The sequence below is a fragment of the Aythya marila genome (assembly GCF_965140915.1).
Source record: "Aythya marila genome assembly, chromosome: 11".
NCBI classification, from domain to species: Eukaryota; Metazoa; Chordata; class Aves; order Anseriformes; family Anatidae; genus Aythya; species Aythya marila.
Window position 1 is genome coordinate 21,617,433 of NC_139052.1, and position 17,819 is coordinate 21,635,251.

At 61.0% G+C, this 17,819-nt stretch overlaps 3 protein-coding genes across 7 annotated transcripts; all 3 read left to right on the forward strand.

Annotated features, from left to right (window-relative positions):
- The first annotated feature begins 219 nt into the window (after positions 1–219).
- TTLL13 (tubulin tyrosine ligase like 13) lies at positions 220–10,375 on the forward strand. 5 transcript variants are annotated; one of them, XM_082768789.1, is made up of 12 exons: positions 220–263; positions 533–712; positions 1,331–1,449; positions 1,980–2,110; positions 3,320–3,476; positions 5,024–5,109; positions 5,251–5,476; positions 6,091–6,275; positions 7,223–7,411; positions 7,894–8,077; positions 8,414–8,605; positions 9,853–10,374. In XM_082768789.1, the coding sequence occupies exons 3-12, from the start codon at positions 1,429–1,431 to the stop codon at positions 10,270–10,272; spliced, it is 1,791 nt and encodes a 596-aa protein (XP_082624915.1). In that variant the 5' UTR covers positions 220–263; positions 533–712; positions 1,331–1,428; the 3' UTR covers positions 10,273–10,374. The 5 variants fall into 5 exon arrangements, with proteins under 5 accessions (XP_082624915.1, XP_082624917.1, XP_082624914.1 ...); XM_082768791.1 differs by lacking the exon at positions 1,980–2,110 and having other exon boundaries at positions 9,853–10,372; XM_082768788.1 differs by lacking the exon at positions 533–712 and having other exon boundaries at positions 226–263; positions 9,853–10,375.
- A 44-nt stretch (positions 10,376–10,419) lies between these two features.
- NGRN (neugrin, neurite outgrowth associated) lies at positions 10,420–11,133 on the forward strand. The gene is made up of 3 exons (XM_082768793.1): positions 10,420–10,580; positions 10,657–10,767; positions 10,853–11,133. Exons 1-3 carry the CDS (start codon positions 10,453–10,455, stop codon positions 11,118–11,120), a joined length of 507 nt encoding a protein of 168 aa, XP_082624919.1. The 5' UTR covers positions 10,420–10,452; the 3' UTR covers positions 11,121–11,133.
- A 156-nt stretch (positions 11,134–11,289) lies between these two features.
- VPS33B (VPS33B late endosome and lysosome associated) lies at positions 11,290–17,589 on the forward strand. The gene is made up of 23 exons (XM_082769466.1): positions 11,290–11,709; positions 11,989–12,069; positions 12,147–12,208; positions 12,401–12,450; positions 12,838–12,905; positions 13,082–13,127; positions 13,503–13,597; positions 13,992–14,096; positions 14,236–14,332; positions 14,440–14,517; positions 14,611–14,684; positions 14,834–14,920; positions 14,999–15,089; positions 15,267–15,341; positions 15,646–15,710; positions 15,791–15,845; positions 15,922–15,968; positions 16,239–16,371; positions 16,563–16,636; positions 16,866–16,967; positions 17,084–17,159; positions 17,228–17,344; positions 17,428–17,589. Exons 1-23 carry the CDS (start codon positions 11,614–11,616, stop codon positions 17,505–17,507), a joined length of 1,854 nt encoding a protein of 617 aa, XP_082625592.1. The 5' UTR covers positions 11,290–11,613; the 3' UTR covers positions 17,508–17,589.
- The last annotated feature ends 230 nt before the right edge of the window (positions 17,590–17,819 follow it).

Below are 17,819 nucleotides of genomic sequence, written 5' to 3' on the forward strand. Positions count from 1 at the left end.
AATCTCCCCGACGTGACGCCTGGGAACACCCCGTGGTCGGGACCAGGTCACCTCGCAGCCCCCCAGGGCCGTGCTGGTCCCTGCACAGAGCCCACACGCTCCGTGGGGCACGGGTGACATTCGGGTGACATTCGGGTGAAGCGGCCCCCTCCTGCCCACCCAGTCTCAGACGGGCTCTGGTCGCGCACTGAGCAGCTCTTGTTTGCTCTCTTTCAATTCCAGCGTCCCGTCCATCAACCTGACCACCTGCAAGTACGAGAGCGGTAAGGCCGGGGCACCGCGGTAAGGTTGGGGCGCTGCCAAGTGCCCCTTTGGATGAAACCCACCCGCAGCGAGCTCCTCGGATGCCCAGTTGGCCAGCGAGGAGTGCTGGTGTTGAATTTCTGCTGCATGGTTGCTTTTGTTTCATGCATTTATTGTTTGTAACTCCTGTAAAAATCCTGCACTTTGGGCCAAGGTGCTCAGTGCTTAAAGAGACCCAAATCAGGCAGCACTGCAAGCTCTCACCACCCCATACACCTGCATTCGCCAGGCCTCTGCTTGGATCAGAGAGACAGGTTCGGCTGGGGGCAGTCGTAAAGCGGGACTGGTACCCGTGCTTGGGGAGACGAAGCGAGCTCTGTGAACAGCTTAACTTGAAGCGGGTGGTGGAACAGGCTGGATCAGTGCCTGCAACATCTCCTTGCCATTCGTCTCCAGTGACGTGCTCTGGGTAACTGGTTCCTGCTCCTCGTCTTGCTCTTCTTGGCTGCCACAAGCTGTATCTTAAAGGAACGATTGGACAGATGTTATTAGTCAATTTGCTAATGACTACTCTTGCACTGCAACCACATATGCACTGCTGAAAGTCACAGCCTTTAGCTGTGGTCAGCTGAAGGCTGGCTGTGCAAGGAGCACTGTTTTACACAGAGCGACAGGCAGCGCCTGTTCCTCCTAGGGCTACGCGCGGTTTGGTGACAGGAGGTGGATGAGGATCCCCACAGGAGGTGGTGTGGCAGTCCTCAGAAGACTCATATCTGCCTGTGTGGCATCAAACACGTGGCAGATGCAAGCCTGCTGTAATCCAGGGGGTGCTCTGGGACCCCACAGCGGGAGGGCTTACAGGGACGATGTTCCCCAGTGTACTTGCGGTCAGGGTCTGTAGTGAGTTAGCGTGGTACAGCTGGTGGCTGCGGTGCCTCCTGCAGGGTCCCACCGAGACCTCGTCACCTGTGCGGGTGGCAGTGCAGCCCGCAGAGCTTTGTTTAGCTCCTGTTTAGTCTGGGGGTTTAACAGTCCCGGGCATTTACATCCTCTGCTGGCGCCTTGTCACACGCTTTCTTTGGTACAGTGCGACGTGCTGCACGGTGCTGCGGGCTGAAAGAAGTGGGAGAAAACGAAGAATGGACGCTGTACTGGACGGACTGCTCGGTCTCTCTGGAGCGTGTCATGGAAATGAAACGGTTTCAGGTAAACACCCCCGTGTAAAGGGCACCCAGCAGGAAGAGCTCAGGAAAGGAGGGTGAGAGAGGGTTAGCGGAACAAAGCGTTGCAGAACAAACCAGAAGTGTCTAAACAAGCACCCGTGCGCCCTCCTTATCGGTGTTGGTCCCAGAGCGCGCAGGTTCAGCAGCCACTGCTTCTGTTGTGTCTCTGATTTGGTGCCCTCAGCAACAGTTCAGTCAGTAGCACGAACTGGAAAGTTGCCAGCCTCTTTAATGTAGGGTGAAATAAATGGTTCTTCTGGACAAACTGCTCCCTTCCACAAGATGCAATATTTTAGGAAGGGAGAGCTTCAGGGCTGAGATGGAACGAGCAGATAAATCACACTGGTGAAGTTCAGATAAAGCGGTTCTAGTGTAATCTTATCCTTGGGCAGACGTTCAAGGCAACTGCTCGCCTGGCTTCCCGTTCTGCTGCTTCTTTCTTCATACACTGGCTGTCTCTGGGTCTCAAGGACTATCAGTGATGATTCTCTTTTTCTTCTGCACCTCTTTCAGAAAATCAACCATTTTCCTGGCATGATAGAGATCTGCCGTAAGAACTTGTTGGCTCGCAACCTTAACCGCATGCTCAGACTCTTCCCCAAGGAGTACAATATTTTTCCCCGTACTTGGTGCCTGCCAGCTGAGTGAGTGATACACATTACTGCAGCAGAGAACGGGGGTGTGAAATAGGAAGTGGGAAGGTCTATGCTTGACAGATAGGGCTTGGACGTGGGGGGCCTCTCTGAGATTTCGTGTCTTGGCCTGCGCCTTCGTAACCTTCCCTGGATCTGAACAGGGCACCGAGACCCATTTCTAGTTTCACACATCTTTAATCCTGATTAGACTGAAATAGGCTGTGGAGTAGCACCTGCTACAACACACGCCTTGCTGCTTGGCAGGTTGCAGGCCAAAGGGCTAAATCTCAGAAGAGGGACCCACCCTGAAGGACAAAGGGCACTGGGCTAGGTGGGAAGCGTAATACCTGTGCTTCTGAGGATCATCAGCTCACTGGGAACAGGAGAGGTAACAGAGAAGCATGCTGTGTCATGGCAGAGGATACTGAGAGTGCAGGTCGTCATGCTAAACAAAATACGGGTACAGTTATATGTAAACCATCATCATGTTATTCGAAGTTTGGGGCAGAAGGCCCGGCCTCGCTGATAATACACAGGCAAACAATCACAGAAGTGTAGCTGAAGGATGCCAAAGAGCACTCGTAAGTTTGGGTGGTGTAAGGAGATAAGATACCCGTTTTCAGACAGATTTTATTCGTGGCATTTCCTGAAAGACGTAAAGTAGGGCTTCCGAGATACGTTCTGCAGCTGAACTCTCCTCACGTTTATGATGGTTTTCTTAATATCTGACCTAAAGCACCTTTGCTGAAATATCAGCACTTTAGTACTTCTCCTGTAGGCACTGGCCCAGTGGTTTGCTGGGTTTTGCTAATAGGACCAGGTCCAGGAAGGCTGTTGGTACAGGTCCTCTCAGTCCTCTCCTTTCTGGGGAAGACTGACCTAGTTCTCTCAGTCTGCCTTTCCAGGTTGCGTTTCCTGGACTCTGATTGTTCTTGGCACTGTTTTCTGGGATTTGTCCTGTTTGCCTCCCCATTTCCCTTAAATGTGGTGCCCGGTATAGAGACTGGGTTCCTCCCTCAAGAGCAAAATAATTAACTGCCGTGTGGGCCTGACGCTTCAAGGCATCGTGCTCCCAGTGGAGCTGCTCTTGAAGATCAGCCATGTAGCATGATACGTGAGCTCAGCCCCACAGCGCCATAGTGTGAATATCCAAATGTTATCAGAGAGGTGAGGGGCTCTCTTTCTGCAGCTTGTAACAGTCACCCCTCCGTTGTACAGCTACGGAGACTTCCAGGCCTACAGGCGCAGGAGGAAAAACAGAACGTTCATCTGCAAGCCAGACAGTGGCTGCCAGGGGAGAGGCATCTTCATAACACGTAATGCAGAGGAGATCAAACACGGAGAGCACATGATCTGCCAGCAGTATATCTCTAAGGTAATGGAGATCGTCTTGAAATACAGGTGGAGGATTGCAACTTCTTAGCTCTTCCAGCTCCCTGCCTCCTCCCTGTGTCCTTTGCCCCATGTCTCCTGAATCTGCCACGGGCACCGGTGTGGCTGCAGTGCAGCAAAGCAAAAGCTCGCCCTTCTCCTCGCTGCTGAGCTGCCAGGAAGTGGCACCAGCAGTGCACGCAGAGCAGCTGACCTCCAGGAATCCGCGGCACGCCTAGCAATGTTCCTTTATCTCATGCTTGCTCCTGCCTTTTTTCTCACAGCCTTTCCTTATTGATGGCTTTAAATTTGACATGCGTATCTATGTGCTGGTCACATCTTGTGACCCGCTGAGGATTTTTGTCTACAAGGAGGGTCTGGCCCGGTTTGCCACCATGAGGTACATCGATCCCAGCAGGAGAAACCTGGTAAAAAAGGGAGGTTTACAAAAAACTCACATAGTATCTATAGTTTTTAGACCCTAGTTTGTCCTAGGGGCATTCCAGAACCCGATAAGGCGGGTACTGGTGCATTTTATGGGACTCAGCTTTCTTTCTTTCCTCTTCTCCCCTCCCTCTGCATCTCCTCCCCACAGAAGTTATTTTGGGAGTGTCTGAAGCAGATCTACTCCCAGGTCCCACGTCTGGGCTGTTTACTGGCATTATCACAGAATCTGAGAGGTGTTCAGATTTGGAGGAACGTTGGATGTTCTTGAGTCCCACATTCTGCTCTAAACTGGGTCAACAATAAATTCAGATCTGGTTTCTCTGAGTTTCACCCAATTAGGTGTTGAAATCTCGCACAGATGGAGACTCCACAACATCTCTGGGCAACACTGCTACTGCTTCTTGCCTCTGTGGGCATTCTCAGGTCTGCACCTTTCTGTGTCTGCCTGTGCTTCACGTAGAAGAGGGACCTGAGAATTACCTGGTGGTAGTGGAACAGCCTAGGAAAGACAGGAAGGAGAACAGGGAAAGAAAGCTGTAGACCATACCCATGCCCATCTCTAGGTAGGGGTCCATATCCTATAAAATCCCAGAGGAAGACAGACTCTAGTGTTGGATTGCTGCGTTCTGGCCACGGGCTGGTGTGAGACACCCTGGGTTTCTGACTATGTGCCCACTTCTCCCAGAGCTGCGTATTTGTACTCCCTCCCTCTCTCCAGTACATTTATGTATTGGAGAGGTCTTTTGCTTTGGATGAATAAAAGAAGAGGAAGAATCTGCAAAATCATGCTGCAGCTTCTGCCCTGAGGAGTCCCTTGTTTTCTGGTGGGGCCGCAACTGGAATGGCATCTGTGGGGCTTACTCCCATGCTCTCCCCCAAGAGACAGGACAGTGGTAGGGAGCAGGTAGAGCTCTGTTTGCTCTAACTTCTGTCTAGAGAATGGATCACCAGCATAATTCACTCCTTGCTGCAAGCCACTGACACGGAGAGAGAGGAGGCAGGGGTGGGTGAGGCTGGCGGCTAGGTTAGTGCTAATGGGGCTGTTGTTTCTGTTTACACTGCAGCTGAGAGTTAATGAAAGGTCTCTTGCGGTTCCTCTCTCAGGGTGATATCTGCATGCATTTGACCAATTATGCTATCAACAAACGTAATGCAAACTTCATCCAGGATGACACGATGGGCAGTAAGAGGTATTGTCTCGTTCAGGTACCACGATGCCTGGTGCACACCCTGCAGGAAAGCTGTGTTGGGGACATTGGTTTACTTCCATCTTTCTTGGGAGAAACATGGTACCACAGCTGAGCTCTTACCATCTCCTGTCCCCCACACAGGAAACTCTCTACCCTGAATGCTTGGATGATGGCTAACAGCTACAACACAACAAAACTCTGGGAAGATATTGAAGATATTATTATAAAGACTCTTATTTCAGCTTACCCTGTGGTGAAGCACAATTACCAAAGCTGCTTTCCTAACCACACTACTAGCTGTGCCTGCTTCGAGATACTGGGTTTTGATATTTTGCTAGACAGAAACCTGAAACCTTGGCTGCTAGAGGTGAGGAAAAGTCTCCTGCTGCGTTGAAGCAGCAGACAGCTGAGAGCTTGCTTGTCTGGGGAAAGCTCCAGAAGAAGGGGTGGTGGGATGAACAGAACTTCTTTGACTAAACTGGGCCACCTCGCTCACAACATTAAACAGTCTGAGAAGACAAGTGGCCAAGCAACCTGCTGCAGGCTAAGCAACCTCAATTCACCAGATCTAAGAACCTGCTCCCTGTACACCCTCTCTAACAACAGGGAGTTTCCTGAGTCTTAGAGCTCCTTGATCTGTAGCAGCATCCTGAATTTATGATAGCTGCCCTGCTCTTGCAGTCCTGTGGGGTATAGGAGCTGAACGGCCTGCGGTGGGGATGAGCATCACACTGCAGAAGGGGCAGAGGGACAGGACCAGACACTGCGGGCAGCCTCCCGCTTTCTGTCGCTGTTACAGGGGAGAGCATCAGTTGGGCTCGATCCTGGTGGGTCCCTTCCAGCTCAGGATATTCGATGGTTGATGGAAAGTGTACAGGGAGGCAGGCTGGGGCCAGCAAGCCTGCAGCTGGCAGCACGGTCTGGGAGTTGGTGTCCTGCTGCTGGGAGTTGCCAGGTTCGACCAGCTGCTTGTTTTGGCAGGTGAACCACTCTCCCAGCTTCACCACGGACACTCGCCTGGACCGTGAGGTGAAGGATGCTCTTCTCTGCGACACCATCAACTTAATAAACGTGCATGCCTGTAACAAGAGGAAAGTGCTGGAAGAAGACAGACAGCGGGCAAAGGAACGGCTGCTCCAGAGCCATCAGGCTCCCCGGGTATCCAGGTATTGCTCTTCTGCACGGTGCTGCAGGCCCCTGGTGAGGAGAGCCAGGATGTGACAATGAAGCTTCCAGGGGCTGGGGCACCACAGGGCCTCTGAGAAGAGATCCCCCAAGCCATCTGCACCGTGGATGGGAAGAGCCAGGACCGGTCCCCGGGTGCGAGGAGATCTGAGGCTCCCCGTGCTCTGGCCTCTGGCCTTACAACCTTCCCCATGGAGCTGTGCCTGCTCCTCACGTCCTTGTGTTGCCGTCAGACCGTGCCAGCATGCCCGGGCTTACAGTGACGCTCACAGGACAGACTGCAGCACTGCTGCAGGGGCTGGGAGCACCCCGGGCCACAGGGCCCTTCTCCAGAGCAGGGCTCCTTTCCCAGGGCTGAGGGTTTTCCCACCCTTCTTTGTCTGCGTGTCCTTTCATGATCATGAATCCACATGGCTGCCCGAGGCCATTGGAGATGAGCCTGCTGCCCGGGCTTTTCCTGCCACACAGGGCAAGGCAGGAACTCCCTCCAGCTCCCATTTCAATGAGACCCGGGGTAACTACAGGCTGGAGAAGCTGAGCGTGTCAGCCCTGCACACGGCATGTCCCTCGGCTGCCCCAAGCTCCCTGCTGGCGTGAAGATCTCCCAGCCCAATGCGGAGTAGCAGGCATTCCTTGTACAGGCACATTGTGACTGAACTGCCCTATTAATTGGGTTGAAAAGGCTGAGGGGCAGGTTGTGAGCCTGGAGCAGGGGAGGCACCTGAAAATACCTCACCAGCATTCTGCTTGTAGAGGATGAAGAAGTGTGGGTTGTGCTGGTTCCCTGCAGTGACTCTGTGCGAAACGGGCTCCCAGATGGGGAAAGACGGGGACAAAGCTAGCCAGGCCCTTTGTCTCTTGGGCAGTAAAAATAATGGAGTCTCCCATCGCAGCTCCCTGCCTGCCTGTGCTTTCTCCTGGTTTGCAGACGCGAGGAGTTAGAGAGCAACCAGGCAGCGTGGCTGTCCCAGGCAGAGGAGTACGAGAACTCGCACCTGGGCAGCTACCGGCGCATCTACCCAGCGTGTGGAACAGACAAGTACGAGCCATTTTTCAAGCAGAGCAGCTCTCTCTTCCAGGAAACGGTATCATCCAAAGCACGAGAGGAGTGTGCCAGGTACATTGCTCCCGCAGAAAACCCACCCCTCACATTACACAGGGGCGGAACAGAGACCACTCGCTTCTGATCCCTTCTTGGGAGTGACTCCTGTTGGTTACCAGCTGTAAGTAAGCTGGGGAGAGCTGGAAGGAGGAGAGTCTGCATGTGCTGTTGCCATGGCAAAGCAGCCTCTTTAGTGCGTACCTCTGAGAGGCAAATGCAATATTCCACTGACTTTGAGACTCTGGAGACACATACTGAAAGCGTCCTCCACCCTTCCCACCCTGCTGGCAGTCCCAGCCTAATTCATGGGCATTTCTTACAGCAGTGGAGTACAGTAGTCTCTCTCTTAGCAGCACTCCTCTCCCACTTCTTAGCACATTTCCATTATGATCTATTCACTACAGAACTCCTGACTACAGCAAAATGTCCTCAGGTTGAAGTCTTTGCAGTGTTTTGCTGTTATGGAACCAGTGATCAAGGCAGTTCTTCTATGGCAGGCAGCAACTGGAGGAAATCCGCATGAAGAAAGACAAGTTAGAGGCTGTTACCAGGAAGAAGAAAAAAGAGAGGAAAGAAGAGCTGCAGGGAGAGTTAGCCATGGACAAACCCCAGATCCCCAACAAAACCACAGCTTCTATAACCCACCTCACCTCCAGAAGCACCGAGACGCAGGATAAAAAGGTACTTTGTTCTAGTCAGTGCTCACCCATGGGTCTCTCAAAGGCACTAGCAGGGCTCTTGGAACAGAGCCGTGGGCGCGTGTCTCCTGAGGAACAAAAGTACAAGGCTGGAACTCCCCTCCGTGAAGTCCAGAGGGTTGAGAACTTGTGCTGGGAGGCACTTGTAAGCACCAGTGTTGTCCTACCTTGCAGCGCCTCCCACTGGGATCTCCATCCCACTCCACCCCAAAGTCTGAAACTCTTTTAGGGCTCGGAGCAATCTGTGGCTTTGTCTCCCTTGCCCATTACTACGGCTTCACCTTTGCTGTAACTTGTGTGTTTCTTTCCTGAGATATAGCAAGTGCAGTATGACTCCATGCAACCCCAGGATATTGTGGAGGATGAGGAGAAGAAAAGAGTGAATGCTCTTCGGAAGCGCAAGAACCTCATCCGAGGCCTGGGCATCACGAATCAGCTCTCCCGGCTGCTCCCCACAACTGATAGGTCGACTGACACCCAGAGATCCTCTCCTGTTACCTCCAAGATCCAGGTAACTGAAGATTGCCCAGGTCCGTCCTGCAAGGCCAACATAAGAGACAAGTCATTCCCGGGAGGATCGTGAGGAGTGAATCGTGGGCACTGAGTGTCTTTGGTGTGGCTCAGTTAAATGAGATCCAACGTAGTGTCTGGGTCCTTGGGTTTTCCTATAGTTCTGTGACTTTGTCTCTTTCCAAGTGGGTGCATGGGGGCCATGCCAGTCACCTGCACAGAGCCCCCGGGCACCTTTCCCCAGAAGATGTTGCTCGTTGCTATTCCAAAGAACAGGCTGTGGTCATAGTGCCTTGCGGACACTGCTGTCCCCAACATGCAGCACAGCCTGGGCTGCTCCTTCAGGGCCGTAACATGAATCTCCTGACTAAATAAGATGAACTCCTAGGAAGGAGTTCTTACAAGCTAGGGACACTAACATGCTAGGAGCATTAAACCACTAGGAGCCCGATGAAGTAAACAGAACAAAGAGGGACTGAAGGGAAGCGTGGAAATGTCTAAAAAAAAGTCTTTCAGTGTATTCTGCACTGCAGACAATGCCTCTCCCTAAATTATTTGCCCTCTGCATTACACAAGCCCCCTCCTAGGGAAGGTGATGAGTCCAGTACACGTGTTCTGATGCTGTTAGTGCCCGTGCTGGAAACACCACAGAGCTCAGCCCTCGGTGCAGGGCTCCCCCTTCACAGTCATCCTCGCTCTGCAAGAGCGTGCTATAGCGTGAACCCTTGGCTTTGCTGCGGTCACGTCCTGGATTATCTCCGGGTGCCCAGCAGAGGATTGCACCAGGGGAACCTGGGGATGGACCTAGCCTTAAAGCAGATCTGTTTGATTGTCTCAAGCTGAGTCCTGGCTACCAAGCCAATTCCCAAAGCAGGCTACTGGTGCTAGCTGTCTAAACTCTGGACACACTTTTCCAGCAGCAAAGCATTATTTGGGGCTGGGTCAGATCCTTCATCACTGAAGTCTCCCCAGCCAGCTCTGGCATTTCTTTCCGCAAATCCCACTCCAGCTCAGAGCAATGTTATGGGCAGAGTCTGGGAGCCTGAGCACTGCTGCAGGCAGATCAGACGGGCAGCTGCACTGACCCCTTAGATAATTTGAATCTGAGACTGTGAGCATGCTGAACTTGGGGAGGGAGTGCAACAAGACGCTTTAGTGAGCACCTGTAGGTGACTGGGGAAGATTTTTCCTTCCTGCCTCTTGCCAAGGCCTCCAGAGCTAAGCTGCGGCTGCTTTCTTTCCTTCCAGTCGCAGTTTCTCTGGGACGCACTCCAGGGACAGAAGGCCTGCAGCCTGGTGACTCTCATCCCCCTCTCGCTCCTGGGAGGTGCCGTCCGGCCCTTGGGGCACTCGTTCACGCACAAGCCCAGTGCCAGGGCCCAGCCGCCAGCCGGCCAGGGCTCTGCCCCTGCCGCCGTGTGCACCCTCTCGGTTCGAGGCCAGAGCATCCCCTGCCGTGAGCAGCCCAAGGCGCAGCACAGCCTCCAGCCGCGGGACGGGGGCTGCCCGCGGAGCCAGGCTGCACAGACGCCAGGGGTGACCCAGCCCTGCCCCAAAACCAGGGCACTGCCGCTGAGCGCCCAGCAGCTCCCTGGAGCCAGAAACAAGGCTGCAGGCTGTGAGTACGCCTTACCCTGCTTTGGTTCTGCTCACATCAGTGACCGGTGAGGGGCAGAGGCGATTCCTGCCCCCTCCGAGCTGCGCAGCAGCCGGCTGAGGATGCCCGGCCCGGCTCCCGCTGCCCGCCCCGCACGGCCCTGACCCGGGCAGGGCCGGCACCGAGCCCCCGGCCCCCGGCACCGCCGCGCCGCCCCCCCCCCCCCCGGGGCCGCCCCTCCCGCTCGGGCCATGGCGGCGCTGCTGCGGCGCGGGCTGCGGGCGGCCGCGCTCCTGGCCGGGGCCCCGCGGCGGGCGGCGGCGGCGGCGTGGCCCGGGGACCCGGAGCCGCCGGACGCGGCGCTGGAGGAGGCCGAGAGGTGCGGGGCGGCGGGGCCGGGGCCGGGCTGGGGCCGGGACCGGGGCCGCGGGGACCGCTCACGTCTCTCCCCGCAGGGCGCGGAGGCGGCGAGCAGCGGCGCGGCTGCAGCGGCTGCGGCGGGAGCTGGGCGAGGGGCGCGGAGCCCCCGAGCGCACGCTGAGCTGGCAGGCCATGGAGCAGATGCGGTGAGCGCCGGGAGGGACGGGGCGGGACGGGACGGGACGGGACCGGGGGGGGGGCGGCTGCCGGTGACCGTGCCCGTGCCCGCAGGTTCCTGCGGCGGGAGCTGCCCGAGGAGTGGCCGCTGCAGCGCCTGGCCCGGGGCTTCGGTGTCAGCCCCGACGTGGTGCGCAGGGTGCTGCGGGGCCGGGGCTGCCCCCCGCCGCACCGCCGCCTGCGCCAGGACGCCCGAGCGCTGCGCGCCGCCGCCTCCCCGCCGGCCCCGGGCCCGGCTCCGCAGGGCGGGCTGGAGGTGCGCGCCCCCGACGGCACGCTGCTGTACCGCCTGCCCCGCGCCTGGGGCCCCGGCTCGCAATAAACGGTTGAACGGGGCCCGGCTCCGCCCGCTCTCTCTGCGCATTTCCCGTGGGCTCCGGGGCGGCGCCGCTGCCGGAGGCGGCTCCACGGGGGGGGGGGGGGGGACGCGGCCACGGCGCTGCCCGAGCTGGCGGGGGGGGGGGCAGGAGCTGAGGGCCGGCACGGGGCTGCCCCGCGCCCAGCTGCTGCGGCTGGGCCACGGCTCGGGACCGGCACCGGGACGGGCTGGGTGCCCGCGGGGTGCTCGGGGTCGGGGCCGGGCCGGGGCGGCGGAAGCGGCGGATCCGGTGCCGGGTCGGAGCAGCGCGCGCTGCCGGGGCCGTGCCCGCCGCTGGGGGCGGCGCTGGGGCGGCTGCTGGGGGAGCGCGGCCCGGAGGAGCCCTGAAACGGGGCGGCCATAAACGGCTCGGGGCCGCCGTGCCCACAGCCGCTTCCGCTCCGGGAGGGGGGCTCCGGGCGGCGGGGTCCGGTCCGGGGCTGGCGCCGGCCCCGCCATGGCCTCGGCCACCCGCCACGATGTGCCCGAGCCGCCCGACTTCGGCATCCTGAAGCGCCTGGCGCGGGACCAGCTCATCTACCTGCTGGAGCAGGTCCGGCCGCACCGGGACCGGGACCGGGACCGGGGGGTGGCGGTGGGAGCGGGACCGGTACCAGGAGGGCAGCGGGATCAGGGCAAAGACCGGGGGGCGGCGGGTGCCGGGACTGGGAGGCAGCGGGGCTGGCACTGGGACCAAGACACGGACCAGGACCGGGACCGGGGGGTGGTGGAGCTGGCAGTGGGGGCATGGCGCCGTCCCGGGCGGGCACGGCCGAGGCTGGGGCCCAGTGCAGCCCCAGGCAGCGCCCACCCCGCTCCTGCCATCGTGCAGCTCCCCGGGAGGAAGGACCTTTTCATCGAGGCCGACCTGATGAGCCCCCTGGACCGCATCGCCAACGTCTCCATCCTGAAGGTACCGCGGGGCGGGCGGCCGGGTGCGGGGGTGCCGCTGACAGCTCCCCGCTGACAGCCCCGCGCCTCGCCCTGCAGCAGCACGAGGTGGACAAGCTGTACAAGGTGGAGAGCCGGCCCGCACTCAGCACCAGCGACCAGTGAGTGCGGCCCCTGCCCCGGGCAGAGCGGCACCGAGAGGCGGAGGGGGGCCGGTGCCCCGTCCGCTCGCCAGCTTGGGGTTTGCCTCCCCGGGCCCGCTCGGGCCTCAGTGCGGAGCTGCCGCAGGGAATGGGGCCGGGGCAGGCAGGGCCGTGCACCCACGGCTCTCACGCCCCTGTTCCTCCGCTCAGGCTCTGCTTCCTCGTCCGGCCGCGGGTGAAGACGATGAAGTACATCGCCGGTGAGTGCAGGGAGCCTGGTGGGCAGCCATCGGCCACCTGCTGGCAGGGGGTGCCCCCCGCTCTGTGCTGAGCTGGGGGCTGCCGTGGGGCCTCCCCAGGAGGGTCAGCAGTGATGGTGAGGGGCACGTGGCGCATCCCACACTGCGCGGGCTGCAGCCGGGGCTGTGCGCACCGGTACCGGGCCAGCTCCCGCAGGCCCTTCCAGCCCCGCAGGCTGCCCTTGCCGGGCTGTCAGCTGGCCCCGCTCCCAGGGTTTTGATTCCTGCCTGAGGTCTTTCGGGTCCAGTGAGGAGCAGGACCCCGGAGCTTGTCCTACAGGGGCATTGTGCCCGGTGGGGGCGGTGGGTGGTCTCTGTCCGTGGGGGCTGCAAGCGCTCTGTCTGCAGATATTGTCAACGCTGACAAGATGTCAGGCCGGAGCCGCAAGTACAAGATCATCTTCAGCCCCCAGAAGGTCAGTGGCTGCTGTTTCTTCCACCAGCACCCTGTCACGCTGTGCCTGTCCAGCCCCCTGCTTTCCCCCCAGAAATGTCTCACTAAAGCAGATGGGGGGGGGGGGTGTCCGGGAAGGAGAGCGCCCTGTGTGCCGCTGGCAGCTCGCCTGGCTGAGGGCCTCCTCCTGCCTTGCAGTTCTATGCCTGTGAGATGGTGCTGGAGGAAGAGGGAGTCTTCGGCGGTGAGTGGGACCGTGCTGCCTGCAGCCACCCCCCTGCCCCGGGGGCTGGCTGGTGGCGGCTCTGACACCGCAGCACCCCAAGGGAACCCCGCTGCGGGCACCCCAGGCTGGCAGGGCCTGGAGCCGGGGCAGCAGCCGCAGGGCCACGCGAGGCTGCCTGCTGCAGGCGGGGTGTGCACGGCACGGCATCAGCGCCTCTGCCTTGTGCTCAGGGAGAGAGATGGCCTTGTCCCTGCCTCGGGGGAAGAAGGGAGTGATTCCCCTGGGAAGGCCCCGTCTCTCTGTTCTCCCCCTCTGTGCGTGGGGCTGCCGGGCCTCCTGGGGCTGTTCCTGCGGGGGGCTGGTGACTGCTGCCTTTCCCTGTCCCGCGCTCAGATGTCACCTGCGATGAGTGGTCCTTCTACCTGCTCCCCCTGGATGAGGACATCATCAGCATGGAGCTGCCCGAGTTCTTTCGCGACTACTTCTTGGTCAGTAGGACGATCCTGCCAGGATGCTGCCCTGCAGGACGGCAGCCTTCCCTGCACTCACCTCTTGGGCCTAGGACAAAAGATCTTTGTGTGGGGAGTCAATGCGTGGTGTCCCTCTCAGCCCCTTGCTGCAGGACTCTATTGTCCTGGGGTGGATTTTGCCTGGGGAGCTGCTCAGGTGGGCTGCAGTGCCTCCACCTCTCGGCACACAGCTCCCCTGTGCTGCCCCCTCCAGCCCTCCCTGGGTGGCTCTGGGCACCTGGCGTGTTCCCCTGCGTGTGGAGTGGGGCCGAGCCCACGGCTCCCCCAGCCCCAGCCCAGCTCCCGATGCACTCAGCCTTTTCCAACCTGGCCTGCCCAGAGCCCCTCCCCGATGCTCCCGTGCTCCCTGCAGGAGGGAGATCACCGCTGGATCAACTCGGTTGCTCGAGCCCTGCAGTTGCTGAACTCCCTGTACGGGCCGTTCAGCAGGGCCTACGGGATCGGGAGGTGCGCCAAGGTGGGTGCAGCCGCAGGGCTCACGCTGCCCTGGCCAGAGGTGCCTGCCGTGTGCCCCGGGGAGGCTGCGTTGGCACCAGCCCTCAGCAGGAGCAGGGCGCAGCTCTGCCACAGGCACTGGCGTGCTTTTCCTCTTGCAGATGTGCTATGAGCTGTGGCGGGACCTGGAGGAGGAGAGTGAGAGCGACAGCCAGGGCAGGAATCCGGAGATCGGGAACATCTTCCTCATAGACAGAGGTGGGGGCTGTGGCAGGCTGCAGCCAGGGCCTGGCAGGGGGAGCGCTGGGGGCTGCCCACGCACACAGGGCAGGAGGCAGCCGGACAGCGGCCGGATCTCATTGCAGACACGGACTACGTCACGGCGCTGTGCTCCCAGATGGTGTACGAGGGGCTGGTGGACGACACCTTCCGCATCAAGTGCGGTAGGTCGCAGGGCAGCAGCGGGGTGACGTGGGGCCGTTCTGTCGGTCTGTGATCCAGTCTGTGACTCCACTACTCTTCATCCTTCTCTGCAGGCAGCGTGGATTTTGGGCCAGAAGTCACCTCCTCGGACAAGAGCGTTAAGGTGCTGCTCAATGCCCAGGACAAAGTGAGTCCTGCCCACGTGCCGTGGTGGCAGTGGGTCACGCTGGCGCTGCGCGGGGCACCGGGAGGGGGCTGAGCAGGGAACGGAGCCGCTGGGCCTGGGGTGCAGGTATTGGTGGGTCGGGTGTGCAGGAGCTGCGGTGCTCTCTGCAGGTCTTCAGCCAGATCCGGAACGAGCACTTCTCCAGCGTGTTTGGCTTCCTGAGCCAGAAGTCTCGCAACCTGCAGGCACAATACGACGTGAGTCCCACCCGGCCGCGCGGGCACCCCCGGTGCCTCCCTCCGCAGCCGCCTCACTGCCACGATGCTCTTTTGCAGCGGCGCCGTGGCATGGACATCAAGCAGATGAAGAACTTCGTCTCCCAGGAACTGAAGGGACTGAAACAGGAGCATCGTCTGCTGAGCCTGCGTAGGTGCTGGGGCAGCGGGGGGGTTGCCAGCCCGCGGGAGGGGGGGGCAAAGGGTCTGAGCAGCGGGCAGGCAGCAGGGGCTGTTGGTGCATGCAGAGCTCTGCAGTGGGGCTCGGGGGATGAGCTGTACATGGAGCCCGTTACACCCCCAAAGCGTAAAACTCTTGGCTGTGCAGATATTGGTGCCTGCGAGTCCATCATGAAAAAGAAAACCAAGCAGGACTTCCAGGAGATGATCAAGGCTGAGCACTGTGAGCATGGTTCCGTGTCTGTCATCACCCCCCGGCTCCCCCAGCCCCAGTGCCCCACATCTGGGCTGTCTCACAGCCTGGGTGCCCCTTACAGACTGTTCGTGTTGGGGTGGGTGTTGAGGTCTTAAGCAGGGTCAAGCCACGTCCTTGCAGGGCTGACACGTGGCTGGGCAGGCAGCCCAGCATCACAAGCCTTCCCCTCCCCACGGGGTTCAGGCAGGGAGGCTGAGCTGAGACCCCACCTCAGCCAGGCAGTGAGAGCCCTGGGAATGGGTGAAATGACTCTGCCTCTGCCCCCGCACAGCTCTGCTGGAGGGTTTCGACATCCGCGAGAGCACCAGCTTCATCGAGGAGCACATCGACCGGCAGGTGAGAGCCGTGCCGCGGGGCAGGCCGTGCCCGGGGACACGCAGGGGCTGGCAGCCCGCTCACAGCCTGTCCCCACACAGGTGTCCCCCATCGAGAGCCTGCGCCTCATGTGCCTGCTGTCCATCACGGAGAACGGTGAGAGGGGCTGGCTGCACTGGGGGCAGTGCCACGGGCCTCGGGCTCAGCTCACAGCAGTGCCCTGTCCCCACAGGTCTCAACCCCAAAGACTACCGCTCCCTAAAGACCCAGTACCTGCAGGTGAGCCTGCTGGGGGCCCCCCGCAGGGCGAGCACAGGACGGGGCATCGCTGCCTGCCTGCTGCTTGCCATAGGGCACCACGCTGCAGTGCTCCCCGGGGATGTGCTGGCTGCCTGCAGGGGTTGGTGTGAGCCAGGGGCTCTGCCTGCCCCACAGGGTGCCCTAAGCAGCCTCCTGGGGCTCCTGTCTGTCCCCACGGAGGTGCCACGTTGCTGCCTCATGTGTGCTGGCAGCTGGGGCTCCGCGCTGATCCCAGTGACCCCTCCCCAGAGCTACGGGCCCGAGCACTTGCTGACCTTCCACAACCTGAAGCGCATCGGGCTGCTGACCGAGCAGGCAGCTGGGGAGACCCTGACGGCTGTGGAGAGCAGGGTCAGCAAGCTGGTGACAGACCGAGCGGCGGGTGAGAGCCAGAGCCATGGGGAGCCACGGGGCAGGGCAGCCCACGGCAGGGCTGGGGGCAGTCCCGGGGCTGGTGCTGCCTCTGCTGCCCCTTCTCTGCCAGACCCTGGTGCCTGCACAGCCACCGGGCCCCAGCTGGCAGCTGCTGCACCACGTCCCGGGGCTCTGAGCTGCTTTTGTCTTCTTTTCCAGGAAAGATCACAGACGCGTTTAATTCCTTGGCCAGGAAGAGCAATTTCCGAGCCATAAGCAAGAAGCTGGGCTTGGTACGTGCTCGGGGGGCTGCTGGGCTGCCCGCTGCTGGCCGGAGAGCTGTGCCCGGCCTGTGCCCTGGCCTGCCACAGAGCTCTGCTCCCCCTGGCTCTGTCACACCCTGGGGCTGCTGCTGGGTGCCTGGCTCGCCTCACCCCTGCTGCAAGGGCCGTGCCGTGTGTGGCATGGGGCATGATGCGGGGCCAGCTCTGCCGCCCCACAGCAAGCACCGCGTCCCCGCAGATCCCCCGTCTGGACGGCGAGTACGACCTGAAGGTGCCCCGGGACATGGCCTACGTCTTCAGCGGCGCCTACACCCCCCTGAGCTGCAAGCTCATCGAGCAGGTGGGCCCGGGGCGGGGGGCGGGCACCGAGCACCCCGGGGGGAGCCCGGCCTCGGGCCCCCGCTGCCCCCCGGTGCCCCCCGGTGCGTGCAGGCCGTGATCCGCTCCCTTCGGCAGGTGCTGGAGCGCAGGGGCTGGCAGGGCCTGGAGGAGGTGCTGCGGCTGCTGGGCGGCCCCGAGTTCTCGGAGGCAGGTAGGGCAGGGGCTGGGGGGCTGTGAGGGGGGGGGGGGCCGGGACCCCGCTGTCTCCGTGCGTTGCAGGTGGCGGTGCCGAGGCGGGGCCGGGCCGGGCCGGGGGCCGCACGGTGCTGGCCGTGTTCCTGGGCGGCTGCACCTGCTCCGAGATGGCGGCGCTGCGCTTCCTGGGCCGGGACAGAGGTACGGGGGGGTGGGGGCACGGCGCGGGGCTGGGGGCTGTGCGCTGAGCCCCGTGCCCTGTCCCCGTGTCCCTTGTCCCGCAGGGTGCCGCTTCATCTTCCTGACCACGGCCGTGACCAGCAGCGGCCGCCTGATGGAGGCGATGGCGGAGCCCCGCAGCTGACCCCCCCCCAACCCCCCCCCCCCAAATAAACCGCCCCTCCCCCGCCCCGCCCCGCCTCCTCCTGACTGCTGCGCGCGCATGCGCCGTGACGCCGGGGCGCCGCCCGGAGTCGGGAGCGCCGCCGGGAGGGGTCACGTGGCGGCCGCGGAGCCTCCTCCCTGGGGGGGGGCGGGGTCCCGCGAGAGCGGACGGAGCCGATCCGGCTCGCGATTGGTTGGCGGCCGCGGCGGCTTCTCGCCGCTATTGGTCGGCGGCCGGCTTGGGGCGGGGCCGGGCGGCGGTTGAGGGCGGGGCTCGGCGTGACGCGGCCGC

Coding starts and splice junctions, on each gene's coding strand:
- TTLL13 (XM_082768789.1), top strand. CDS start 1,429: ATGGAAATGAAACGGTTTCAG. Junction 1,450..1,979: donor TGGAAATGAAACGGTTTCAG/GTAAACACCCCC, acceptor CACCTCTTTCAG/AAAATCAACCATTTTCCTGG. Junction 8,606..9,852: donor CTGTTACCTCCAAGATCCAG/GTAACTGAAGAT, acceptor CTTTCCTTCCAG/TCGCAGTTTCTCTGGGACGC.
- NGRN (XM_082768793.1), top strand. CDS start 10,453: ATGGCGGCGCTGCTGCGGCGCGGGCTGCGGGCGGCCGCGCTCCTGGCC. Junction 10,581..10,656: donor GCGCTGGAGGAGGCCGAGAG/GTGCGGGGCGGC, acceptor CTCTCCCCGCAG/GGCGCGGAGGCGGCGAGCAG. Junction 10,768..10,852: donor CAGGCCATGGAGCAGATGCG/GTGAGCGCCGGG, acceptor CCGTGCCCGCAG/GTTCCTGCGGCGGGAGCTGC.
- VPS33B (XM_082769466.1), top strand. CDS start 11,614: ATGGCCTCGGCCACCCGCCACGATGTGCCCGAGCCGCCCGACTTCGGC. Junction 14,097..14,235: donor GGATCGGGAGGTGCGCCAAG/GTGGGTGCAGCC, acceptor TTCCTCTTGCAG/ATGTGCTATGAGCTGTGGCG. Junction 16,637..16,865: donor TAAGCAAGAAGCTGGGCTTG/GTACGTGCTCGG, acceptor GCGTCCCCGCAG/ATCCCCCGTCTGGACGGCGA.